At 50.5% G+C, this 23,810-nt stretch overlaps 1 protein-coding gene across 1 annotated transcript in view; it reads left to right on the forward strand.

Moving 5' to 3' along the window:
* Positions 1 to 23,810, forward strand: part of GAD2 (glutamate decarboxylase 2) — a 107,983-nt gene that overhangs the window by 40,483 nt on the left and 43,690 nt on the right. Inside the window, exons 6-7 of the mRNA XM_066585682.1 lie at positions 6,455 to 6,567; positions 17,173 to 17,288. Of these exons, the coding sequence (XP_066441779.1) occupies positions 6,455 to 6,567; positions 17,173 to 17,288 (229 nt within the window). The remainder of the gene's footprint in view (positions 1 to 6,454; positions 6,568 to 17,172; positions 17,289 to 23,810) is intronic.

A 23,810-nucleotide genomic window follows, 5' to 3' on the forward strand; every position in this document is an offset into this window, starting at 1 on the left:
GTGAAAATCTGGGCAATTCAACAAAGTGATGGGAATGACACAGAAACGGATAGGGCAGGCGAGGGGCTACATGTTGGGCTGCATCTCAAGTTCACAGGTCCCACTATTAAGCCACAATACCGGCAAGAGTGGGCCCCCCCCCTCCCAACAACTTTTACTTCTGAAAAGCCCTCATTAGCATGGCATACCTTAGCTAAGCACCACACTACCTCCAACAAAGCACAATCACCGCCTGCATGACACTCCGCTGCCACTTCTCCTGGGTTACATGCTGCCCAACCCCCCCCCCCCCCACAGCGCACACCAAAGTGTCCCTGGGCAGCCTTCAGCTGCCCTCATGCCACACCACGCTCATGTCTATTTAGAAGTGTGTCTGCCATGAGGAGGGACCGCAGGCACACACTGCAGAGGTTGGCACGGCTAGGCAGCGACCCTCTTTAAAAGTGGCGGAGCGATAGCCCACAATGCTGTACAGAAGCAATGAGAAATCCAATCCTGTGCCACCTCCATCAGGAGCTGCACACGTGGGCATAGCAATGGGGAACCTATGTGCCACACACTATTCATTCTGTCAAGGTGTCTGCATGCCCCAGTCAGACCGCGGTTTTTAATTCATAGACACAGGCAGGTACAACTCCCTATTGTGAAGTCCCTGTCGACCCACAGCATGGGTGGCTCCCTGGAACCCACCGGCGGTACATAGAAATATCCCATTGCATTGCCCAACACAGCTGAGGTAGTAATGTCGTGCGTAATACAGGTGGGCTTCGGCCCACACTGCATGCCCCAGTCAGACTGGGGTTCTTTACAAGTGGACACATGTAGGTTTAACTCCCTGTGGACCCACTGCCTGGGTGGGTGCCAGGAAGCCACCGGCGGTACATAGAAATATCCCATTGCATTGCCCAACACAGCTGAGGTAGTAATGTCGTGCGTAATACAGGTGGGCTTCGGCCCACACTGCATGCCCCAGTCAGACGGGTTCTTTAGAAGTGTACAGATGTATTAAAAACTCAGTGTGCACCTACAGCATGGGTGGCTCCCTGGAACCCACCGGCGGTACACAAAAATATCCCATTGCATTGCCCAACACAGCTGAGGTAGTAATGTCGTGCGTAATACAGGTGGGCTTCGGCCCACACTGCATGCCCCAGTCAGACTGGGGTTCTTTACAAGTGGACACATGTAGGTTTAACTCCCTGTGGACCCACTGCCTGGGTGGGTGCCAGGAAGCCACCGGCGGTACATAGAAATATCCCATTGCATTGCCCAACACAGCTGAGGTAACGTCAGCTGTAATGCAGGTGGGCTAAAAATTCATTTGATTACACTGTAGGCGAGGGCCCACAAAAATTGCTGTATCAACAGTACTAATGTACATCCCAAAAATTGGCCATGGCCAGCCAAGAGGGCAGGTGAAACCCATTAATCGCTTTGGTTAATGTGGCTTAAGTGGTAACTAGGCCTGGAGGCAGCCCAGTGTAACGAAAAATTGGTTCAAGTTAAAGTTCCAACGCTTTTAAGCGCATTGAAACTTATAAAAATTGTTCAGAAAAATTATTTGAGTGAGCCTTGTGGCCCTAAGAAAAATTGCCCGTTCGGCGTGATTACGTGAGGTTTCAGGAGGAGGAGCAGGAGGAGGAGGAGGAGGAATATTAGACACAGATTGATGAAGCAGAAATGTCCCCGTTTTGGATGGTGAGAGAGAACGTAGCTTCCATCCGCGGGTGCAGCCTACGTATTGCTTACGTATCGCTGCTGTCCGCTGGTGGAGAAGAGAAGTCTGGGGAAATCCAGCCTTTGTTCATCTTGATGAGTGTTAGCCTGTCGGCACTGTCGGTTGACAAGCGGCTACGCTTATCTGTGATGATTCCCCCAGCCGCACTAAACACCCTCTCTGACAAGACGCTAGCCGCAGGACAAGCAAGCACCTCCAGGGCATACAGCGCGAGTTCAGGCCACGTGTCCAGCTTCGACACCCAGTAGTTGTAGGGGGCAGAGGCGTCACCAAGGATGGTCGTGCGATCCGCTACGTACTCCCTCACCATCCTTTTACAGTGCTCCCGCCGACTCAGCCGTGACTGGGGAGCGGTGACACAGTCTTGGTGGGGAGCCATAAAGCTGGCCAGGCCCTTAAAGACTGTTGCACTGCCTGGGCTGTACATGCTGCTCGATCTCCGCACCTCCCCTGCTACCTGGCCCTCGGAACTGCGCCTTCTGCCACTAGCGCTGTCGGCTGGGAATTTTACCATCAGCTTGTCCGCAAGGGTCCTGTGGTATAGCAACACTCTCGAACCCCTTTCCTCTTCGGGAATCAGAGTGGGCAGGTTCTCCTTATACCGTGGATCGAGCAGTGTGTACACCCAGTAATCCGTAGTGGCCAGAATGCGTGCAACGCGAGGGTCACGAGAAAGGCATCCTAACATGAAGTCAGCCATGTGTGCCAGGGTACCTGTACGCAACACATGGCTGTCTTCCCTAGGAAGATCACTTTCAGGATCCTCCTCCTCCTCCTCCTCCTCAGGCCATACACGCTGAAAGGATGACAGGCAATCAGCCGGTGTACCGTCAGCAGCGGGCCAAGCTGTCTCTTCCCCCTCCTCCTCATCCTCCTCATGCTCCTCCTCCTCCTCCTGTACGCGCTGAGAAATAGACAGGAGGGTGCCCTGACTATCCAGCGGCATACTGTCTTCCCCCGCCCCCGTTTCCGAGCGCAAAGCAGCTGCCTTTATGGTTTGCAGGGAATTTCTCAAGATGCATAGCAGAGGAATGGTGACGCTAATGATTGTAGCATCGCCGCTCACCACCTGGGTAGACTCCTCAAAATTACCAAGGACATGGCAGATGTCTGCCAACCAGGGCCACTCTTCTGAAATTAATTGAGGAGGCTGACTCCCACTGCGCCGCCCATGTTGGAGTTGGTATTCGACTATAGCTCTACGTTGTTCATAGAGCCTGGCCAACATGTGGAGCGTAGAGTTCCACCGTGTGGGCACGTCGCACAGCAGTCGGTGCACTGGCAGCTTAAAGTGATGTTGCAGGGTGCGCAGGGTGGCAGCGTCCGTGTGGGACTTGCGGAAATGTGCGCAGAGCCGGCGCGCCTTTACGAGCAGGTCTGACAAGCGTGGGTAGCTTTTCAGAAAGCGCTGAACCACCAAATTAAAGACGTGGGCCAGGCATGGCACGTGCGTGAGGCTGCCGAGCTGCAGAGCCGCCACCAGGTTACGGCCGTTGTCACACACGACCATGCCCGGTTGGAGGCTCAGCGGCGCAAGCCAGCGGTCGGTCTGCTGTGTCAGACCCTGCAGCAGTTCGTGGGCCGTGTGCCTCTTATCGCCTAAGCTGAGTAGTTTCAGCACGGCCTGCTGACGCTTGCCCACCGCTGTGCTGCCACACCGCGCGACACCGACTGCTGGCGACATGCTGCTGCTAACACATCTTGATTGTGAGACAGAGGAGGAGGAGGAGGAGGAGGAGGGTGCTTTAGTGGAGGAAGCATACACCTCCGCAGATACCACCACCGAGCTGGGGCCCACAATTCTGGGGGTGGGTAGGACGTGAGCGGTCCCAGGCTCTGACTCTGTCCCAGCCTCCACTAAATTCACCCAATGTGCCGTCAGGGAGATGTAGTGGCCCTGCCCGCCTGTGCTTGTCCACGTGTCCGTAGTTAAGTGGACCGTGGCAGTAACCGCGTTGGTGAGGGCGCGCACAATGTTGCGGGAGACGTGGTCGTGCAGGGCTGGGACGGCACATCGGGAAAAGTAGTGGCGACTGGGAACTGAGTAGCGCGGGGCCGCCGCCTCCATGATACTTTTGAAGGACTCCGTTTCCACAACCCTATACGGCAGCATCTCAAGGCTGATGAATTTTGCGATGCGGACGGTTAACGTTTGAGCGTGCGGGTGCGTGGCGGCGTACTTGCGCTTGCGCTCGAACACTTGCGCAAGCGACGGCTGAACGGTGCGCTGAACTACACTGCTGGATGGGGCCGAGGACAGCGGAGATGAGGGTGTGGGTGCAGGCCATGAGGCGGTAGTGCCTGTGTCCTGAGAGGGGGGTTGCATCTCAGTGGCAGGTTGGGGCACAGGGGGAGAGGCAGGGGTGCAAACCGGAGGCGGTGAACGGCCTTCGTCCCACCTTGTGGGGTGCTTGGCCATCATATGTCTGCGCATGCTGGTGGTGGTGAGGCTGTTGGTGGTGGCTCCCCGGCTGAGCTTTGCGCGACAAAGGTTGCACACCACTGTTCGTCGGTCGTCAGGCGTCTCTGTGAAAAACTGCCAGACCTTAGAGCACCTCGGCCTCCGCAGGGTGGCATGGCGCGAGGGGGCGCTTTGGGAAACACTTGGTGGATTATTCGGTCTGGCCCTGCCTCTACCCCTGGCCCTGGACACCGCACTGCCTCTTGCAACCTGCCCTGCTGATGCCCTTGACTCCCCCTCTGTAGACCTGTCCTCCTGAGTAAGCGTTGCACACCAGGTGGGGTCAGTCACCTCATCGTCCTGCTGCTCTTCCTCCGAATCCTCTGTGCGCTGCTCCCTGGGACTTACTGCCCTTACTACTACCTCACTGCAAGACAACTGTGTCTGATCGTCATCGTCCTCCTGACCCACAGAAAGTTGTTGAGACAGTTGGCGGAAGTCCCCAGCCTCTTCCCCCGGACCCCGGGAACTTTCGAATGGTTGGGCATCAGTGACGATAAACTCCTCTGGTGGGAGAGGAACCGCTGCTGCCCAATCTAAGCAGGGGCCCGAGAACAGTTCCTGGGAGTGCTCCCGCTCCTGAGCAGGTGTTATTGTAGTGGAGTGAGGAGGCTGGGAGGAAGGAGGAGCAGCAGACAGAGGATTCGGATTGGCAGCAGTGGACGGCGCAGAACTGCGGGTAGACGATAGGTTGCTCGAAGCACTTTCTGCCATCCAGGACAGGACCTGCTCACACTGCTCATTTTCTAATAACCGTCTCCCGCGTGGACCCATTAATTGGGCGATGAATGTGGGGACGCCAGAAACGTGCCTCTCTCCTAATCGCGCAGCAGTCGGCTGCGACACACCTGGATCAGGAGCTTGGCCTGTGCCCACACCCTGACTTGGCCCTCCGCGTCCTCGGCCGCGTCCACGTCCTCTAGGCCTACCCCTACCCCTCAGCATGCTGTATTACCAGTGATTTGATTTCACAGGCAGGAAATAAATTGGCGCAAGACTGCAGGCCAAATATAATTTTTGCCCTTTTTGGAAAACGAAAGGCCCCACTGCCTCTAGTGAATGAATTATCTAAGTTTAATAACTGTGCTGTGTCCCTGCTTATGTGTCACAGAACGTGAGGGTAGCAGAGTTATTATAACTCTGGCAGAGCAGGTATTTTTTTCCCAATTAAGGAAAGCAAATGGCGAACCCAGCAGTAAAGCGTAGCTGGGTGCGTATGATTTAGCAATGTTTTTCAAGCAGCTCACACGTCTCCACCGCCCTTAGGACGGACAGAGGCAGGACAAATAGATTTGTTTTCACTTGTTTTTCCACCAAAAGGCAGCACTGCGTATATTCTATGAATAATAACTGTGTTGTGGCCCTGCCTATACAATTCTTTCCCTGCAGTATCAATGGAGGGTGGAATGCTCTGCAGAGGCGATTTTGAGAAGCCCCAAAAAAATGCAGCACAGCTAACAGCAGCCTGGACAGTACTGCACACGGATAAATATGGCCCTAGAAAGGACCGTTGAGGTTCTTGAAGGCTACACGCACTCCTAACACTCTCCCTGCCTATGCAGCACTTCTGTCCCTAATGCCAGGTGCAACGCTCTGCAGAGGCGATTTTGAGAAAAAAAAAATGGCACTGCTAACAGCAGCCAACACACAGCTATCAGTGGCCCTAATAAGGACCTTTGGGGGGTCTTGAAGCCTACACTAACTACCAATTCTTTCCCTACAGCAGCTCCGGTACAAACAGCACTGTCCCTCATCTAACTCACACCGCATCTGAGGCGAGCCGCGGGAGGGGCCGACTTTTATGTTCGGGTGACACCTGATCTTCCCAGCCACTCACAGCAGGGGGGTGGTATAGGGCTTGAACGTCACAGGGGGAAGTTGTAATGCCTTCCCTGTCTTTCAATTGGCCAAAAAAAAGCGCGCTAACGTCTCAGGGAAGGAAGTGAAAGTAACCAGAACACCGCATGGTGTTCGTTACGAATAACGAACATCCCGAACACCCTAATATTCGCACGAATATCAAGCTCGGACGAACGCGTTCGCTCATCTCTACTGCTGTTTGTTTTTTTTTTTCACACCTGCACCTTTCATTCAATTTTTTTAAAAACTAACCGGGCAACAATCTTAATTTATATTGTTACAAAAACATTCCAAAAATAAATGACAATTGTAATAATTGTTTTTATATGTTACAATATTTAAATGCTACTTTTTTTATATTAGTGATTATTTATATTGGGTTTTTTCTCTTTTAGGTTCACCTATGAAATTGCTCCCGTATTTGTACTGTTAGAATATGTCACCTTAAAGAAAATGAGAGAAATAATTGGGTGGCCCGGAGGGAACGGCGATGGAATCTTTTCTCCAGGTAAATTATCATCACCGTCTAAAAGCCTAAAATAATATCGGCGGTAATCGTCTTCACATTTCAGCGCCGTTATGCAGAGCGCCACTCGTAATGGAGTTCTATTTTGAACTTCTGACAGTCTATGAATTTAATTTAGAAAGATGCACAGAGCCCTTAAAGCAAACGGCACATTACCACGAGCAGAAATTGTGCTCTGTAGGAAGAGTAATCGGATGAGACATTTGCCTTGCAGTTCTGAACGCTCCGACTCCAACATATAGTCCATAGAGTTTGTAGACATTGCAGTACAAAGCGCAGTAGTCATATAGCATTAATGGGACAGTCAGAGGACATGCCAACCAGTCCTCTAACTCCATGTGTTAGTCATGGGCATTCCGGCTCTTTTTGGTGCAGCGGATTCAGGGATGCCCCAAGGCCTTTATACTGCATGAGTCATAGTGTGAAATAGCGCCCCCTTATCCCCCTGGAAAAAACACACTCATTTTAAAGGCATTGAAAGCGCTAATACACAAGATGCACAGAACATATTTGAGACTTGTCTGAAGTGACAGAGTAATAGTCACCCCCAGTAGTGGCCCCAATAGTAAGTGTCCCCCTTAGTGACATTAATAGTAAATGTAACCCCCTTAATTTTTTTAAAATTTTAATTGCCCCAGTAGTAATCATGACCTGCATACTGGTCCCAGTAATAATAGTGTCTAATAGTGGCCCCATTACCCTGTTTCCCTGAAAATAAGACATACCCTGAAAATGATTTTCCAGAATTTTTGAGGATGCAAAATGGTTTTTCAGGCTTTTTGAGGATGCTTGAAATATAAGCCCTACTCCAAAATTAAGCCCTGCTAACAGTTAATTTAAAAAGTCAATTTAAATAGTGTCCAGGCAGCTATACATGTAAAAAAGGTAAACCTTTTTGAACAAAAATTAATATAAGACACTGTCTTATTTTCGGGGAAACACGGTAGTAATAGCAGTCCCCATAGTGGCCCTAGTAATATTAGTGACCCCCATAGTGACCCCAGTAGTCATAGTACCCCCCATTAGTGGCTCTAGAAATAATAGTGACCTCCTTAATGGACCCTGTAGTAATAGTGACCCCCACACCGGCCCAGGTAGTAATAGTGTCCCCCATAATGACCCCAGTGGTAATAGTGCCTCCCCCATTGGCCTCGGGCCCTGCAGCAACCTGTCAAGCAATTCACTCACCCAACCAGCAACTCTGGTGTGCAGACAGCCAGCACTGCTAGGACTATTGACCTCTCTGCCTGGCGTCTGCGTTGTGTACAGGCTGACATCTGCATGCAGGAACACAGATGCCAGGGGGAGAGGTCAGGGGTGATAGCAGCGGTGGGCGCTGGCGAACCAGAGCTGCAGAGTCGGTGAGTAAATTGCTTGTTGGGTTGCTGCCTGGCTTGCTTGCAGCTGGAAAATATTTTTTATGACCATTAATGGCCAGCGATATATAATTACTGGCTGGGTGGTAAACTGCAGCCCGAGGCAGAAGTCTCTGGTTGCCTCATGGTGGGGTGCACCTGGGCACATTGCTTTGCACAGAGTTGGCTTCATTTACCCCTTTAGACTGTTCTTGCCTTCTACAAACTCTGTGCCCTAATCCGAGTCTCTACTGTCTACAGAGATGAGCGGACAGAACAGGATGAGCGACCGGCCATTCAACCCCCATAAAAACAGGTTAAGAGAGACATTTGCGGCTCGCTAACTCCGTGTAAAGGAGCTGCTCATAGAACCAACTCACTCATGACAGACTCAACCCTACCATGTGTGTAGTAGAGAGATTGGCACCACTAATAACTGGTGAAGGGGGCAGATGCACTATTTATTTCTTTACTTATTTATTTAGAAGATTCCTTAGGGTACGCCTACCCGGTGACATCAAGTATTAGATATGTCATGTGACCTAAAGATGTATACGACTCGCTGTCATGTGACTATTTCAGAGCTTTGATTTTGCTGTTAAAAAACCCACAAAATTGCAGGCGAGTCCCCGTATTATTGTCGTCTATGGTAGAAACGTTGTGTGAGACTCACAACCTGCAACCAAAAAGCCAAGCGCTTTTGATTTCTTGCAACGATTGAATGTTGCGATGTGAACACATAGACATATAAGGCCTGGGCCACGCGGTAACAATGGGCTCGCATTGCGATCTAACAAGGCCGTGAAATCTAAACCTCCTGGATGTTCGGTTAGGGGTCACGAGCCGCACGCAGCTTGGACAAGACCGGCTGCAATGCAAGTCGCAGGTTTCCTTAACAGCCAAATCACAACGCTAAAACAGTCGCGCCGCAGCGATACAACATTGCAGTTTCCATGTCGTGCGACACATGTATCCGTGTAGCCCTATCACATAATTTATCCTTTAGGCCTCTTTCAGACGGGTGACAGTGATGTCGCTGCTACAAAATTGCAGGTTTGTCCCCGCGATGTTGTAGTATCAGCGGTACATTTTCTTGTGAAAAATCGTGCATCGAATCGCTGCGGCCTGCGATAAACTCGTGCAGTTTTATCTCGAGAAGGTTAAGCCCTACCCAGAAAATAAGCCATAGCTGGCCTCCAAAAAAACATGGAATACTTACCTAAAAGGCTTGGTCCGGATCCTCCCGCTGCCACATGTCCTGCAGTCCTCGTTCGCCTACAGAAGATCACTTTCTGGTTGCAGGATTCCTGCATATATCGAACCTCCAGAAAGCGATGACTCTGATTGGTCCTTCGGATGCTGCTCAGCCAATCAATGGAGCGCTGGATGAACCAATCACAGCCATCGCTTTGGTTTATCCAGCGCTGCATTGGTTGGCTGAGGAGCGCTCGAAAACCAATCAGTGCCATTGCTTCCTGGAGGCGGGATTTATGAATTCAGCAATCAGGAAGTGATCTTCTGTGGGCGAATGAGGACTGCAGGACACGTGGCAAAGCTGCAGAGAGATGCCGGAGGACCCGGACTAAGCCTGCCAGGTAAGTATTTCTTTATTTTTTGGGAGTGGGCTTATTTTTCGGGGAAGGGATTATTTTCTAATGTTAAAGACGCATCGTATCGCACGAAAGCTACGATTTTGTGCATTGCAATGTGATAAAAACAAAGGCTTCGTAGAAAAACACGGGCTCCAAAAAAATGGCAAATCGCTACAATACAGAGCATGCCGCAATTTTTTTTCTAGCAGCATAGCATCAGAAAAAACATGGCTAATGTGAAGGAACCCGTTGGAAAGCATGGGCTTCACATACATGCGGTTTGTAGCGCTATCGCACTGCGAGAAAATCACACGAGTTTGTCACCCATGTGAAAGCAGCCTTATAGCCTTTTGGCTACAAGCCTCTCAAGACAAAAGAGAGGGCCCCTCCTGTGATTTATTTTTCATTTGCTGTGTAGCTATATACCCCCCCCCCCCCCTTCCCCAGTATATATAAGTGAGCTAGTGCTACCTCTCTGTGTGAGGCTCCTGGCCTCGTTTTCCTCAGATGGTCATGTGACCTCAATTCTGACCGGCTTAGGGCGAGCACCCACTGGCGTTTTTTTACCTGCGTTTTGCGTTTTTCCTGCACAGGCATAGAGATAACATGTGTTCCTGTCCACTGGCGTTTTTTTTGCATTGCGTTTGCGTTTTTAACATAGGAGCTGTCAGTTGCATATGTGTCCTTATTTTTCTCCATGGAAATTAATGGAAAAGCCGCGGAAACGCCGCGAAAACGCCGCGAAAAACGCCGCGGAAAACGGGCGGAAAAACGCGGGGAACGCGGCGAAAACGCTGCGTTTTTTTCCCGCGGAAAACGCAAACGCCAGTGGGTGCTCGCCCTCAGATTTCTTTTCGTTTATATGTTCTCAAATTAACCCAATTTTTCTCAGTCTGTGTTATGCTGTCACACGTACCACAGAAACTGCAAAGGGGGGAACACAACACCTCCTGTCACAGTTACTGATGATGATCACACTGCTCCTGTATATATATAAAAATGTATATAAGACAGGGTTTTATTTTGGGGGAATCCCAGTAGCAGCACCATTTCGGGGACGCTCCCCCTCCCCCACCCAACACCCTTTTATACAGTAATCCCATCCGTTAAAAACAATAAATATACAAATATAATTTATAAACATAAGAATGACTATTTCCAATATCAGCGGAAAGGATCTTCATAAGAATACCGCAATCATGGAATTAATACAGCCGCAGATCTCATTTAACCCTTTTGGGACCGGTGTATCTAAATTAAAAAGCCAAAAAGTTTCTTTTCTAGCAATTCATCTCTACTAGCAGCAGCATCACCTCCCGGATAGAGATGAGCGAGTATACTCACTAAGGCACATTACTCGAGCGAGTAGTGCCTTAGCCGAGTATCTCCCCGCTCGTCTCTAAAGATTCAGGGGGCGCCGCGGGTGACAGGTGACTTGTGGTGGGGAGCGGGGGGAAAGAGAGATCTCCCCTCCATTCCTCCCCGTTCTCCCCCGCCGCTCCCCGCCCCCTGCCAGCCCCCGAATCTTTAGAGAAGAGCGGGGAGATACTCGGCTAAGGCACTACTCGCTCGAGTAATGTGCCTTAGAGAGTATACTCGCTCATCTCTACTCCCGGACTTTCCTCCAACACCAAAACCTTCTATGCCATTTGAAAGAAGTGTCTCGCTGCGCCTGTTCCGTCATAGAACTCACCGCCATCCTCCTCCATCATAGAACTCACCGCCATCCTCCTCCATCATAGAACTCACCGCCATCCTCCTCCATCATAGAACTCACCGCCATCCTCCTCCATCATAGAACTCACCGCCATCCTCCTCCATCATAGAACTCACCGCCATCCTCCTCCATTATAGAACTCACCGCCATCCTCCTCCGTCATAGAACTCACCGCCATCCTCCTCCATTATAGAACTCACCGCCATCCTCCTCCGTCATAGAACTCACCGCCATCCTCCTCCGTCATAGAACTCACCGCCATCCTCCTCCATCATAGAACTCACCACCATCCTCCTCCATCATAGAACTCACCGCCATCCTCCTCCGTCATAGAACTCACCGCCATCCTCCTCCATCATAGAACTCACCGCCATCCTCCTCCATCATAGAACTCACCGCCATCCTCCTCCATCATAGAACTCACCTCCATCCTCCTCCATCATAGAACTCACCGCCATCCTCCTCCGTCATAGAACTCACCGCCATCCTCCTCCATCATAGAACTCACCGCCATCCTCCTCCATCATAGAACTCACCGCCATCCTCCTCCATCATAGAACTCACCGCCATCCTCCTCCATCATAGAACTCACCGCCATCCTCCTCCATCATAGAACTCACCGCCATCCTCCTCCATCATAGAACTCACCGCCATCCTCCTCCATCATAGAACTCACCGCCATCCTCCTCCATCATAGAACTCACCGCCATCCTCCTCCATCATAGAACTCACCGCCATCCTCCTCCATCATAGAACTCACCGCCATCCTCCTCCATCTTCTCCAGATTAGATTATTCCTCAGAGAATACAATTTCATACCAGATGGAAGCTCATCCAATCCAACGTTTACTGATCGACTAATATTGATACGGCCGCAGAGCATCGCAGCACGGACACAACTCCTGGAATAACCTTTCACATTCATCTTAGTACAAGGAGGGATCTTTCACACAGGATGGAATAAACCTCGCAGCGCGCCGCACAACGCCGTAAACTCCGCACCGCAATCCAAAATGTTGCTATTAAAAAAAAATGCTTCACAAAGAAACTTTTTGGCTTCTTAATTGACAGCGGTCCCGAAAGGGTTAAATGAGATGCGCAGCTCTGGTGTTAGGAGCCTAATTCCATGATTGTTGATCCTTTCCGCTGTCGCCGCACATAAAGTCATTCTTGTAGTTCTGCATCATATTTGTACATTTATTGTTTTTGACAGATGGGATGTGATTACAGTATAAAAGGGTGGTGGGCGATCACATGTGCCGAGGGAGGGGGAGCATCCCCGAAATGGTCCTGCTGTCCGCACTCGGTTCTCCTGGCTCGGCACTACCTCAGCTTGCTGTGCATGAAACAAAGCACCTCATGGACTAAAAGCGATTTTTGGTGAAACGAGCCTTGTGTATGTACGCCCGGAAAACCGTGCGGTAACAAAAAAGTAACAAGAAAGCATGCTCTATTTTAGTGCACAATGGGCACTAAACGCCCCGAGTGGATATGCGCTTATGCCCATGTGCGGCCGCCCTTACACACACGGAACCCGCAAGTGTAATACGTGTAAAACCTCATGTCGACTGGCGGGTGGGATTCCGTGGCTGGGAGCCCTGCTGCAGAATCCTATCCTGCCCGTGGCATGAGGACATTACGGATGTGGTCAGGCCCGCCGGCCCGCACGCCCCCGCACGTGCACACTAGAGAGTATTTTTCTTAATCTCCTGCTTTCCCGTGGGATCTGCGCCTGCAGTGACGGTTGTGGGTGTGCCGAAGATCGGACGGCTTCCATTGAGGCCTAATGCACATGGGCACGCACGGATTCCACTGCTGAATCCCGCAGCGCAGCCCTCCTGTGCCCACAGACATGGGCATTAAAAGGCAGCTTCTTACCTCTCCGGATCCAGCGCATTCTCCTCCGTCGTGGCCGGATCTTCTTTCTTCAGCACGTCGGATGCATCAACTTTTTTTTTTCTGAACCTCCTGCTTTCCCGCTCATCCGCGGCACGTCCGCAGTGACAGCTGTGGTTGTGCCGCGGGGCGGGCGGCTTACATTGATTTCAATAGAAGCCGTGCCTGCATGATCCACAGGAAAATAGAGCATGCTGCAATTTCTTCCCATGCATGCGATCCGCACAGCGGGAAAAAAATCGCATCCGCACGCTTTTAGCTGCTCTGCGGGCGCCCTTCTCTAACTATGGGCGGCTTGATTTGAGGATCTCCCGCGCGGGTGTCACAAATCAAATCCGCCCGTTACTACATGCCTTCATGTGATTGCAGGATCCTTTGCACGTGACACCTATCAGCGAGCCCCAGGACGCACCTTGGAGTTTGATTGGGATGTTCCTTGTGGGCGTCGCAGCGGTATTTACTGGGGGTCCCAGCAGCATTCTTAGGAGCCCCTTCTAACAAAAACAGATAGTACAGGGCAGGCCCTCCAATAAAAAGCCTTCCTTGTCGGTGGAGTCGCATTATTCGCCTCCACAAGAAATGTTTCCATCGGCGCGTTACGTTTGGCCTTCGCATGAACTGATTTTCTAAGACCCTCGTAGTTCTTTTTTCACGACTATTTCCCTGCGAGCGTCCCCGTGCATGACACCGTAGTACTGCTCTCCGCGATGTCGGCAGATGATATCCCGAGGACGCCCCCTGTCAGCTCTGCGGCCCGCTCATCCGTGCCGCAGAGAGTTCCTCCGAACATCAACCGTGCAGCAATGACAGTCATTTAAATATACATGCCTGTAGGACACTCAGCATGGCCTGGCAATCAAGCTCTGCTCATCGGGGGGCTCCGTATGCCCACCAGGAACGTGCGCCTCGCTGTTACAATGAGCTGAGATTATCCTTACTGCCTGTCTGGTCTGGAGAACCCGTCCGTACTCAGCGGCTTTACCCAGAGCTGCTTGACTTCATTGTTACCGGAGAAATGGAGTCAGCGGCTGAAGGGCCCCCAAGACCGTCTCTGAAGGATGAATGCTACATAAATGGCTACTTGGGGGTTATCTCTCACCACTTCCTTAATCCATTTCACAAATTCTTCACTAATACAGATGCGTAAAAAACACTATTTATTTCTTAAACTGTTCTTATTTCTCTAAAACATAAATATTTATATTATTCAGTTGTTATAATTGCCTGCAAGAGAGCGTTGAATGGGTTAACCCCAAAAAGTGGTGATAGCTAACTCACAAGTACCCATAAATGCAATTATTAAGGGGATATATCATCAAACAATCACGTGTTACTTAAAGGGGTTGTACCAAGATTACAAATGAATCCCCTAACACCACTGAGACCCCCACCAATCTTAAGAACGGGGGTCCAATGTCCCCAGTCCTCTCCACTGGAGGGTTACTGCAACCCCTACAATGAGGTGCAGACTGAATAGAGCGATACACTGGCAGTCCATTTACTTTCAATATGGAGATACCGGAGTGGGTGCTGCTCGACTATTTTTGTCAGCCATATTGAAATGAGTGCAGCGCTGACCGCACATGCCTGGCCAGCACTTCATTCACAGTGACATCACTACAGGAGAGTGGGACACAGGAAAACCATTCCCAAAATTGGTGGGGGTCTCAGCGTTGAGAACTCCACTGATCAGCAAGTTATCCTTTGAGATAGAGTATAGCTTACAATTGTGGTACAACGCCCTTGACCAAGGAGATGTATCAATTATGCCCTACCTAATCTAATTAAGTACAAAAGTAGCAATTTTGACGCAAACATTAAAATTGTGACTTTTTGGGCCTTTTGAGCTAGGCCCCACCACTTTTTCAACTTTCCCTTTTTACACTTTTTACCAGTGTAGAGAGGCCAGCGACATAGGGCATGGCTGCGCACAAGCTATCATGTTCACTATGCTGTACACCAAAAACCTATGCCAGATTGAAGCAGTCAGATGAGAAATGTACTTGTTGCTGTGAGCTCGGGGTACAGTTTACTTCTATCAGCATATGAAATGCCGTCCTACCTAAATATGACCCCAGATTTTATTATGAACCTTCTGTTTTTAATATGTGAGGTTTTTTTATGCTACTCTACACATAATAAACAGCTTGAAATATTCCAGTTTTCACACTGGCCACTAGAGTAAACACATTGGAGCGTCTATCAGTCTTTGTACGTCAGTTTTCTGGTGTACAAAAGTAGCAATTTTGAGGCTTTTTTGAAAGTTTACGTTGCGATTTTTTCAAAAAGTGGTCAGGGCCTAGTGTTAGGGGTCACATTTAGTAAAATGTATGCCATAGACTCGCTTACATTATAACAGAAACCATCGCCATGTAGCACAGGTTTCAGTCTGACTCACAGAAGTTCCAAGTGTGACAAATATAATAAGACGCTTGCAATTCTTGTCGCTCTGAGCCCAGGGCAAAGTTTACTTAAATCAGTGTATGATGCGCCATAAAATATGCCCAAGGTTTTTATTATGAAGATTTTTTTTTTAATGTGTGAGCTTTTTATGTCACTGTACGCATAATCAATATCTTGAAATATTCCAGTTTTCACTCTGAATACTAGAATACACACTGGGTGCAGCCATCAATCTTTGTAGGTCGCTATTCTGGCATACAAAAGTTGCAACTTTGGCACGCCATCAAAATTGTGACTTTGTGTGTGTTTACAATGGGCTCCAACACTTTTTCAAAAAGTGGGCAGGGCCAAGTGTTAGGGATCACTTTTACTATGATGTACATCAGTAAAGCATCTGCTATAATGTACACCAGAAACCAACGCCAGCTCAGAGCTGGTGTAGGGTTCAGTATGGCGCACGGAGGTGCCATCAGGTACGTCAAAAGTGTTAGGAGGCTGAAATTATTTGTGGCTAATTTTCAATAGTAAATCTGCCCCAACATTTCTGGTTGCGCTGCATCTCATGCACAGCTACAGTACAGCTGCCTAAAGCGTGGTATATGGTAGAGGCCAACCTCTATGACCCCTGTCAGTTATAGAGCACCTACACTGTGCTCATCGCTGTTGGACCTCCTTCAATCATACCTTGGTAGCCCATCTTAATGATAAACCCCTTTATTTTTTTATTTTTAAAGCATACCTGAGTTTTCAACAAGTTTTCTAAAATAAACCAGGTTCTCATTACTCTTTAAATTGCTGCTGTTTGCATACTATTTCATGTCTGTAAGTCCTGATTTTCAGGCGGTCTTCCCCATTTTTATGTTGCTCTACTGTTTCCAATCCACTATCAGGGAGGGGGGTGTAGCAAGCCTAGAATTCTACCAGTAGTTCACTGTCTTGACTTCCTTGCCCTTACTTCTCATTCTGCATTGCACTGTCTCTGGTGCAATCAGTAGGAAGGCAGCATCTGTATGCCTACCCTCTGCTTTCCCAAGATCATTAGGGCATTCAGAGACATTATGATCAAATGGTTAGAAAACCCAAAATAACGTGCACACACACAAACACCCACACAATGTAATAGTAGGAGAGGCAGAGACTGTGGATATAGTTATCACAGTGTCTGCAGATCTGTTAGCCTGCAGCCTATGAGTACAGGCGAGCCACCTGTAAAGATAGCCCCTCCCCATGTTGCTATGAAAATGTCCCTGTGTCCTTGTTACTTCAAAGCTCTCTACCTAACGACAGACAGAAGGGAGGCTGGAAGGGGGACCCCTAGTGGCAGCAGCTTCAAATGTGATTTACAATGATAAAGCAAGAAAATTTTTAATGCAAGTATATTACAAAAATGATGAGACTAACACAAGTTAGTAGATGAGCAGAAGTTGTCTGAAAAGTTAGTGCCCCTTTAAAGTTTTACATCCCTGAAGTGAATATATGAGAGATACGTTTACTATATTATGCATATTTGTGTAAGCAAATAACAACGCTTTCTCTGAGGCAAATACTTTTTTGTACCATCGTTTTTTGAACAATGCATTATTCATTCAATGGAAAAGTAACCTTGTATTACTGTGGACTCCAGGTGGTGCCATATCTAACTTGTATGCTATGTTGATTGCACGTTTCAAGATGTTCCCGGAAGTTAAAGAGAAAGGAATGGCTGCAATCCCAAGACTGATTGCCTTCACCTCCGAGCACGTACGTCACTTTTCTCTGTTATTAACTTTGTTAGATCTCTTCTTCTTAAGAAGTCGTCCTTCATTCTCAGTATTGTGCTGCTGAGCCATCAGTGACTTATTTGCCAGTTACCTCTTTGATGTGTTATTGATGGCGGAATTCATTTGAATGGACTTGGGAAGGATTTCTTATTTGCTCATCTGACTTTGAGTTCATTACAACCTAAGGCCGCGGTCAGACGAGTGATTTTTTTGCGCGCCTATGTACGCAAAAATAATTACGTCTATTAGAACCATTGGTTTCCTATCAAGTGTTCACGTGTCCATTTTTTAGAGGAACTAAATACTTTAGAGATGAGCGAGCACCAAAATGCTCGGGTGCTCGTTACTCTGGACGAAATTATCGCGATGCTCGAGGGTTCGTTTCGAGTAACGAACCCCATTGAAGTCAATGGGCGACCCGAGCATTTTTGTATATCGCCGATGCTCGCTAAGGTTTTCATTTGTGAAAATCGGGGCAATTCAAGAAAGTGATGGGAACGACACAGAAACGGATAGGGCAGGCGAGGGGCTACATGTTGGGCTGCATCTCAAGTTCCCAGGTCCCACTATTAAGCCACAATAGCAGCAAGAGTGCCCCCCCACCCCCAACAACTTTTTACTTCTGAAAAGCCCTCATTAGCAATGCATACCTTAGCTAAGCACCACACTACCTCCAACAAAGCACAATCACTGCCTGCATGACACTCCGCTGCCACTTCTCCTGGGTTACATGCTGCCCAACCCCCCCCCCCCCCCGGCACGACCCAGTGTCCACAGCGCACACCAAATTGTCCCTGCCCAGCCTTCAGCTGCCCTCATGCCACACCACCCTCATGTCTATTTATAAGTGCGTCTGCCATGAGGAGGAACCGCAGGCACACACTGCAGAGGGATGGCACGGCTAGGCAGCGACCCTCTTTAAAAGGGGCGGGGCGATAGCCCACAATGCTGTACAGAAGCAATGAGAAATATAATCCTGTGCCACCGCCATCAGGAGCTGCACACGTGGGCATAGCAATGGGGAACCTATGTGCCACACACTATTCATTCTGTCAAGGTGTCTGCATGCCCCAGTCAGACCGCGGTTTTTTATAAATAGTCACAGGCAGGTACAACTCCGCAATGGGAATTCCGTGTGCACCCACAGCATGGGTGGCTCCCTGGAACCCACCGGCTGTACATAAATGTATCCCATTGCAGTGCCCATCACAGCTGAGGTAACGTCCGATTAAATGCAGGTGGGCTTCGGCCCACACTGCATGCCCCAGTCACACTGGGGTTCTTTAGAAGTGGACACATGCAGCTACAACTCCCTGTGGACCGACAGCATGGGTGGGTGCCAGGAAGCCACCGGCGGTACATAAATATATCCCATTGCATTGCCCAGCACAGCTGATGTAACGTCAGCTTTAATGCAGGTGGGCAAAAAATTAATTGGATTACACTGTAGGCGAGGGCCCACAAAAAATTGGAGTACCAACAGTACTAATGTACGTCAGAAAAATTGCCCATGCCCAACCAAGAGGGCAGGTGAAACCCATTAATCGCTTTGGTTAATGTGGCTTAATTTGTAACTAGACCTGTAGGCAGCCCAGTTAAAATAAAAATTGGTTCAGGTGAAAGTTTCAATGCTTTAATGATCATTGAAACGTATAAAAATTGTTTACAAAAATTATATGACTGAGCCTTGTGGGCCTAAGAAAAATTGCCCGTTCGGCGTGATTATGTGAGGTTTCAGGAGGAGGAGCAGGAGGAGGAGGAGGATGAATATTATACACAGATTGATGAAGCTAAAAGGTCCACGTTTTTGATGGTGAGAGAGAACGATGCTTCCATCCGCGGGTGCAGCCTACGTATTGTTTAGGTATCGCTGCTGTCCGCTGGTGGAGAAGAGAAGTCTGGGGAAATCCAGCCTTTGTTCATCTTGATGAGTGTAAGCCTGTCGGCACTGTCGGTTGACAAGCGGCTACGCTTATCTGTGATGATTCCCCCAGCCGCACTAAACACCCTCTCTGACAAGACGCTAGCCGCAGGACAAGCAAGCACCTCCAGGGCATACAGCGCGAGTTCAGGCCACGTGTCCAGCTTCGACACCCAGTAGTTGTAGGGGGCAGAGGCGTCACGGAGGACGGTCGTGCGATCGGCTATGTACTCCCTCACCATCCTTTTACAGAGCTCCCGCCGACTCAGCCTTGACTGGGGAGCGGTAACACAGTCTTGCTGGGGAGCCAGAAAGCTGTCAAAGGCCTTAGAGAGTGTTCCCCTGCCTGTGCTGTACATGCTGCCTGATCTCCGCGCCTCCCCTGCTACCTAGCCCTCGGAACTGCGCCTTCGGCCACTAGCGCTGTCGGATGGGAATTTTACCATCAGTTTGTCCGCCAGGGTCCTGTGGTATAGCATCACTCTCGAACCCCTTTCCTCTTCGGGTATGAGAGTGGAAAGGTTCTCCTTATACCGTGGGTCGAGCAGTGTGTACACCCAGTAATCCGTAGTGGCCAGAATGCGTGTAACGCGAGGGTCACGAGAAAGGCATCCTAACATGAAGTCAGCCATGTGTACCAGGGTACCTGTATGCAACACATGGCTGTCCTCACTAGGAAGATCACTTTCAGGATCCTCCTCCTCAGGCCATACACGCTGAAAGGATGACAGGCAAGCAGCATGGGTACCCTCAGCAGTGGGCCAAGCTGTCTCTTCCCCCTCCTCCTCATCCTCCTCATGCTCCTCCTCCTCCTCCTCAACGCGCTGAGATATAGACAGGAGGGTGCTCTGACTATCCAGCGACATACTGTCTTCCCCCGCCTCTGTTTCCGAGCGCAAAGCGTCTGCCTTTATGCTTTGCAGGGAACTTCTCAAGAGTCATAGCAGAGGAATGGTGACGCTAATGATTGTAGCATCGCCGCTCACCACCTGGGTAGACTCCTCAAAGTTTCCAAGGACCTGGCAGATGTCTGCCAACCAGGCCCACTCTTCTGTAAAGAATTGAGGAGGCTGACTCCCACTGCGCCGCCCATGTTGGAGTTGGTATTCCACTATAGCTCTACGCTGCTGATAGAGCCTGGCCAACATGTGGAGCGTAGAGTTCCACCGTGTGGGCACGTCGCACAGCAGTCCGTGCACTGGCAGATGAAACCGATGTTGCAGGGCGCGCAGGGTGGCAGCGTCCGTGTGGGACTTGCGGAAATGTGCGCAGAGCCGGCGCACCTTTCCGAGCAGGTCTGACAAGCGTGGGTAGCTTTTCAGAAAGCGCTGAACCACCAAATTAAAGACGTGGGCCAGGCATGGCACGTGCGTGAGGCTGCCGAGCTGCAGAGCCGCCACCAGGTTACGGCTGTTGTCACACACGACCATGCCCGGTTGGAGGCTCAGCGGCGCAAGCCAGCCGTCGGTCTGCTCTGTCAGACCCTGCAGCAGTTCGTGGGCCTTGTGCCTCTTCTCTCCTAAGCTGAGTAGTTTCAGCACGGCCTGCTGACGCTTGCCCACCGCTGTGCTGCCACGCCGCGCGACACCGACTGCTGGCGACGTGCTGCTGCTGACACATCTTGATTGTGAGACAGAGGTTGCATAGGAGGAGGAGGGTGGTTTAGTGGAGGAAGCATACACCGCCGCAGATACCACCACCGAGCTGGGGCCCGCAATTCTGGGCGTGGGTAGGACGTGAGCGGTTCCAGGCTCTGACTCGGTCCCAGCCTCCACTAAATTCACCCAATGTGCCGTCAGGGAGATATAGTGGCCCTGCCCGCCTGTGCTTGTCCACGTGTCCGTTGTTAAGTGGACCTTGGCAGTAACCGCGTTGGTGAGGGCGCGTACAATGTTGCGGGAGACGTGGTCGTGCAGGGCTGGGACGGCACATCGGGAAAAGTAGTGGCGACTGGGAACTGAGTAGCGCGGGGCCATGCCGCCATCATACCTTTGAAAGCCTCCGTTTCCACAACCCTATACGGCAGCATCTCCAGGCAGATAAATTTGGCTATATGCACGTTTAACGCTTGAGCGTGCGGGCACGTGGCGGCGTACTTGCGCTTGCGCTCCAACACTTGCGCTAGCGACGGCTGGACGGTGCGCTGAAAGACATTGGTGGATGGGGCCGAGCACAGCGGAGGTGAGGGTGTGGGTGCAGGCCAGGAGACGGTAGTGTCTGTGTCCTGAGAGGGGGGTTGGATCTCAGTGGCAGGTTGGGGCACAGGGGGAGAGGCAGCGGTGCAAACCGGAGGCGGTGAACGGCCTTCGTCCCACCTTGTGGGGTGCTTGGCCATCATATGTCTGCGCATGCTGGTGGTGGTGAGGCTGTTGGTGTTGGCTCCCCGGCTGATCTTGGCGCGACAAAGGTTGCACACCACTGTTCGTCGGTCGTCTGCACTCTCAGTGAAAAACTGCCAGACCTTTGAGCACCACGGCCTCTGCAGGGTGGCATGGTGCGAGGGGGCACTTTGGGAAACAGTTGGTGGATTATTCGGTCTGGCCCTGCCTCTACCCCTGGCCACCACACTGCCTCTTCCAACCTGCCCTGCTGCTGCACTTGCCTCCCCCTCTGAAGACCTGTCCTCAGTAGGCGTAGCAAACCAGGTGGGGTCAGTCACCTCATCGTCCTGCTGCTCTTCCTCCGAATCCTTTGTGCGCTCCTCCCTCAGACTTACTCCAATTACTACTACCTGAGTGATAGACAACTGTGTCTCATCGTCATCGTCCTCCTCACCCACTGAAAGCTCTTGAGACAGTTGCCGGAAGTCCCCAGCCTCATCCCCCGGACCCCGGGACCTTTCCAAAAGTTGGGCATTGGTCACGACAAACTCCTCCGGTGGGAGAGGAACCATTGCTGGCCATTCTGGGCAGGGGCCCGGGAACAGTTCCTGGGAGTCTGCCTGCTCCTCAGAATGTGTCATTGTAATGGAGTGAGGAGGCTGGGAGGAAAGAGGAGCAGCAGCCAGAGGATTCAGAGTTGCAGCAGTGGACGGCGCAGAACTCTGGGTGGTCGATAGATTGCTGGATGCACTTTCTGCCATCCACGACAGGACCTGCTCACACTGCTCATTTTCTAATAAAGGTCTACCGCGTGGACCCATTAATTGTGAGATGAATGTGGGGACGCCAGAAACGTGCCTCTCTCCTAATCCCGCAGCAGTCGGCTGCGATACACCTGGATCAGGAGCTCGGCCTGTGCCCACACCCTGACTTGGGCCTCCGCGTCCTCGGCCGCGTCCACGTCCTCTAGGCCTACCCCTACCCCTCAGCATGGTATATTACCAGTAGTGCAGAAACAGAACGCTGTAATTAAATGTGCCGCTTATTGGCCTGTGGTTGGAGGCTGACTTCGCTTACGGAACGCACAGCAGAGGCAGGAAAGAATTTTGCGCAAGCCTGCTGTAACACTTAGCTGGCTGCGTATGAATTAGGACAACTACCCCCAGCAGAGACCCAGTACACTTGTGGACAGGAATACAGCGGTGATGTAAGAGGCAACACAGAGACAGGAAAGAATTTTGCACAAGCCTGCTGTAACACTTAGCTGGCTGCGTATGAATTAGGACAACTACCCCCAGCAGAGACCCAGTACACTGAGGACGGTCACAGGCAGCCCAAATAGATTTTTTTTCCCAAATGTTTTTGGAAAGGCCCACTGCCTATATATACTAAATATGTCTTCTGTCCCTGCCTCACCACTACTGGCCCTGGACAATGTAAAATTACTGCAGGACGCAATGCTCTGCACGGCCGATATACAAAAAAAAAAAAAAAGTGCAACACTGCAAAAAGCAGCCTCCACACTACTGCACACGGTTAGATGTGGCCCTAAGAAGGACCGTTGGGGTTCTTGAAGCCTAAAATAACTCCTAACGCTCTCCCTATAGCAGCTCCGGCACCAGCAGCACTTTCCCTGAACTATGTCAGAATGCATCTGTGGCGAGCCGCGGGAGGGGCCGATTTATATACTCGGGTGACACCTGATCTCGCCAGCCACTCACTGCAGGGGGGTGGTATAGGGCTTGAACGTCGCAGGGGGAAGTTGTAATGCCTTCCCTATCTTTCTATTGGCCAGAAAAGCGCGCTAACGTCTCAGAGATGAAAGTGAAAGTAACTCGAACATCGCGTGGTACTCGTCTCGAGTAACGAACATCTCGAACACGCTAATACTTGAACGAGTATCAAGCTCGGACGAGTACGCTCGCTCATCTCTAAAATACTTGCACCTGCAAAAGATAGGACAAGCGTGCCTTGAATACATGCCGGTAAGCTCCGTGCTGCGTGTAAAGACAGGTGAAAGGGGATGAGGGGACTCCTGGAAGGGTTTCGTTAATGCCCGTGTGGAGTCAGCTCATCACTGAACACTGTGACAGCACTGTCACAGTGTTCAGTAATAAGGGGTCTACAGCAGGGATGAAAGGATCCCCTGCCACAGCTATCACAGAGGACCGCGATGCTATCCCATTGCTTTTAATGGGGCCGGCGCTGCTGCCGCCGTATTGAGAGCAATGGGATGAAGGCAATCACCGCAGTGATGATT

This window comes from Eleutherodactylus coqui, chromosome 12, assembly GCF_035609145.1.
Source record: "Eleutherodactylus coqui strain aEleCoq1 chromosome 12, aEleCoq1.hap1, whole genome shotgun sequence".
Lineage (NCBI taxonomy): Eukaryota > Metazoa > Chordata > Amphibia > Anura > Eleutherodactylidae > Eleutherodactylus > Eleutherodactylus coqui.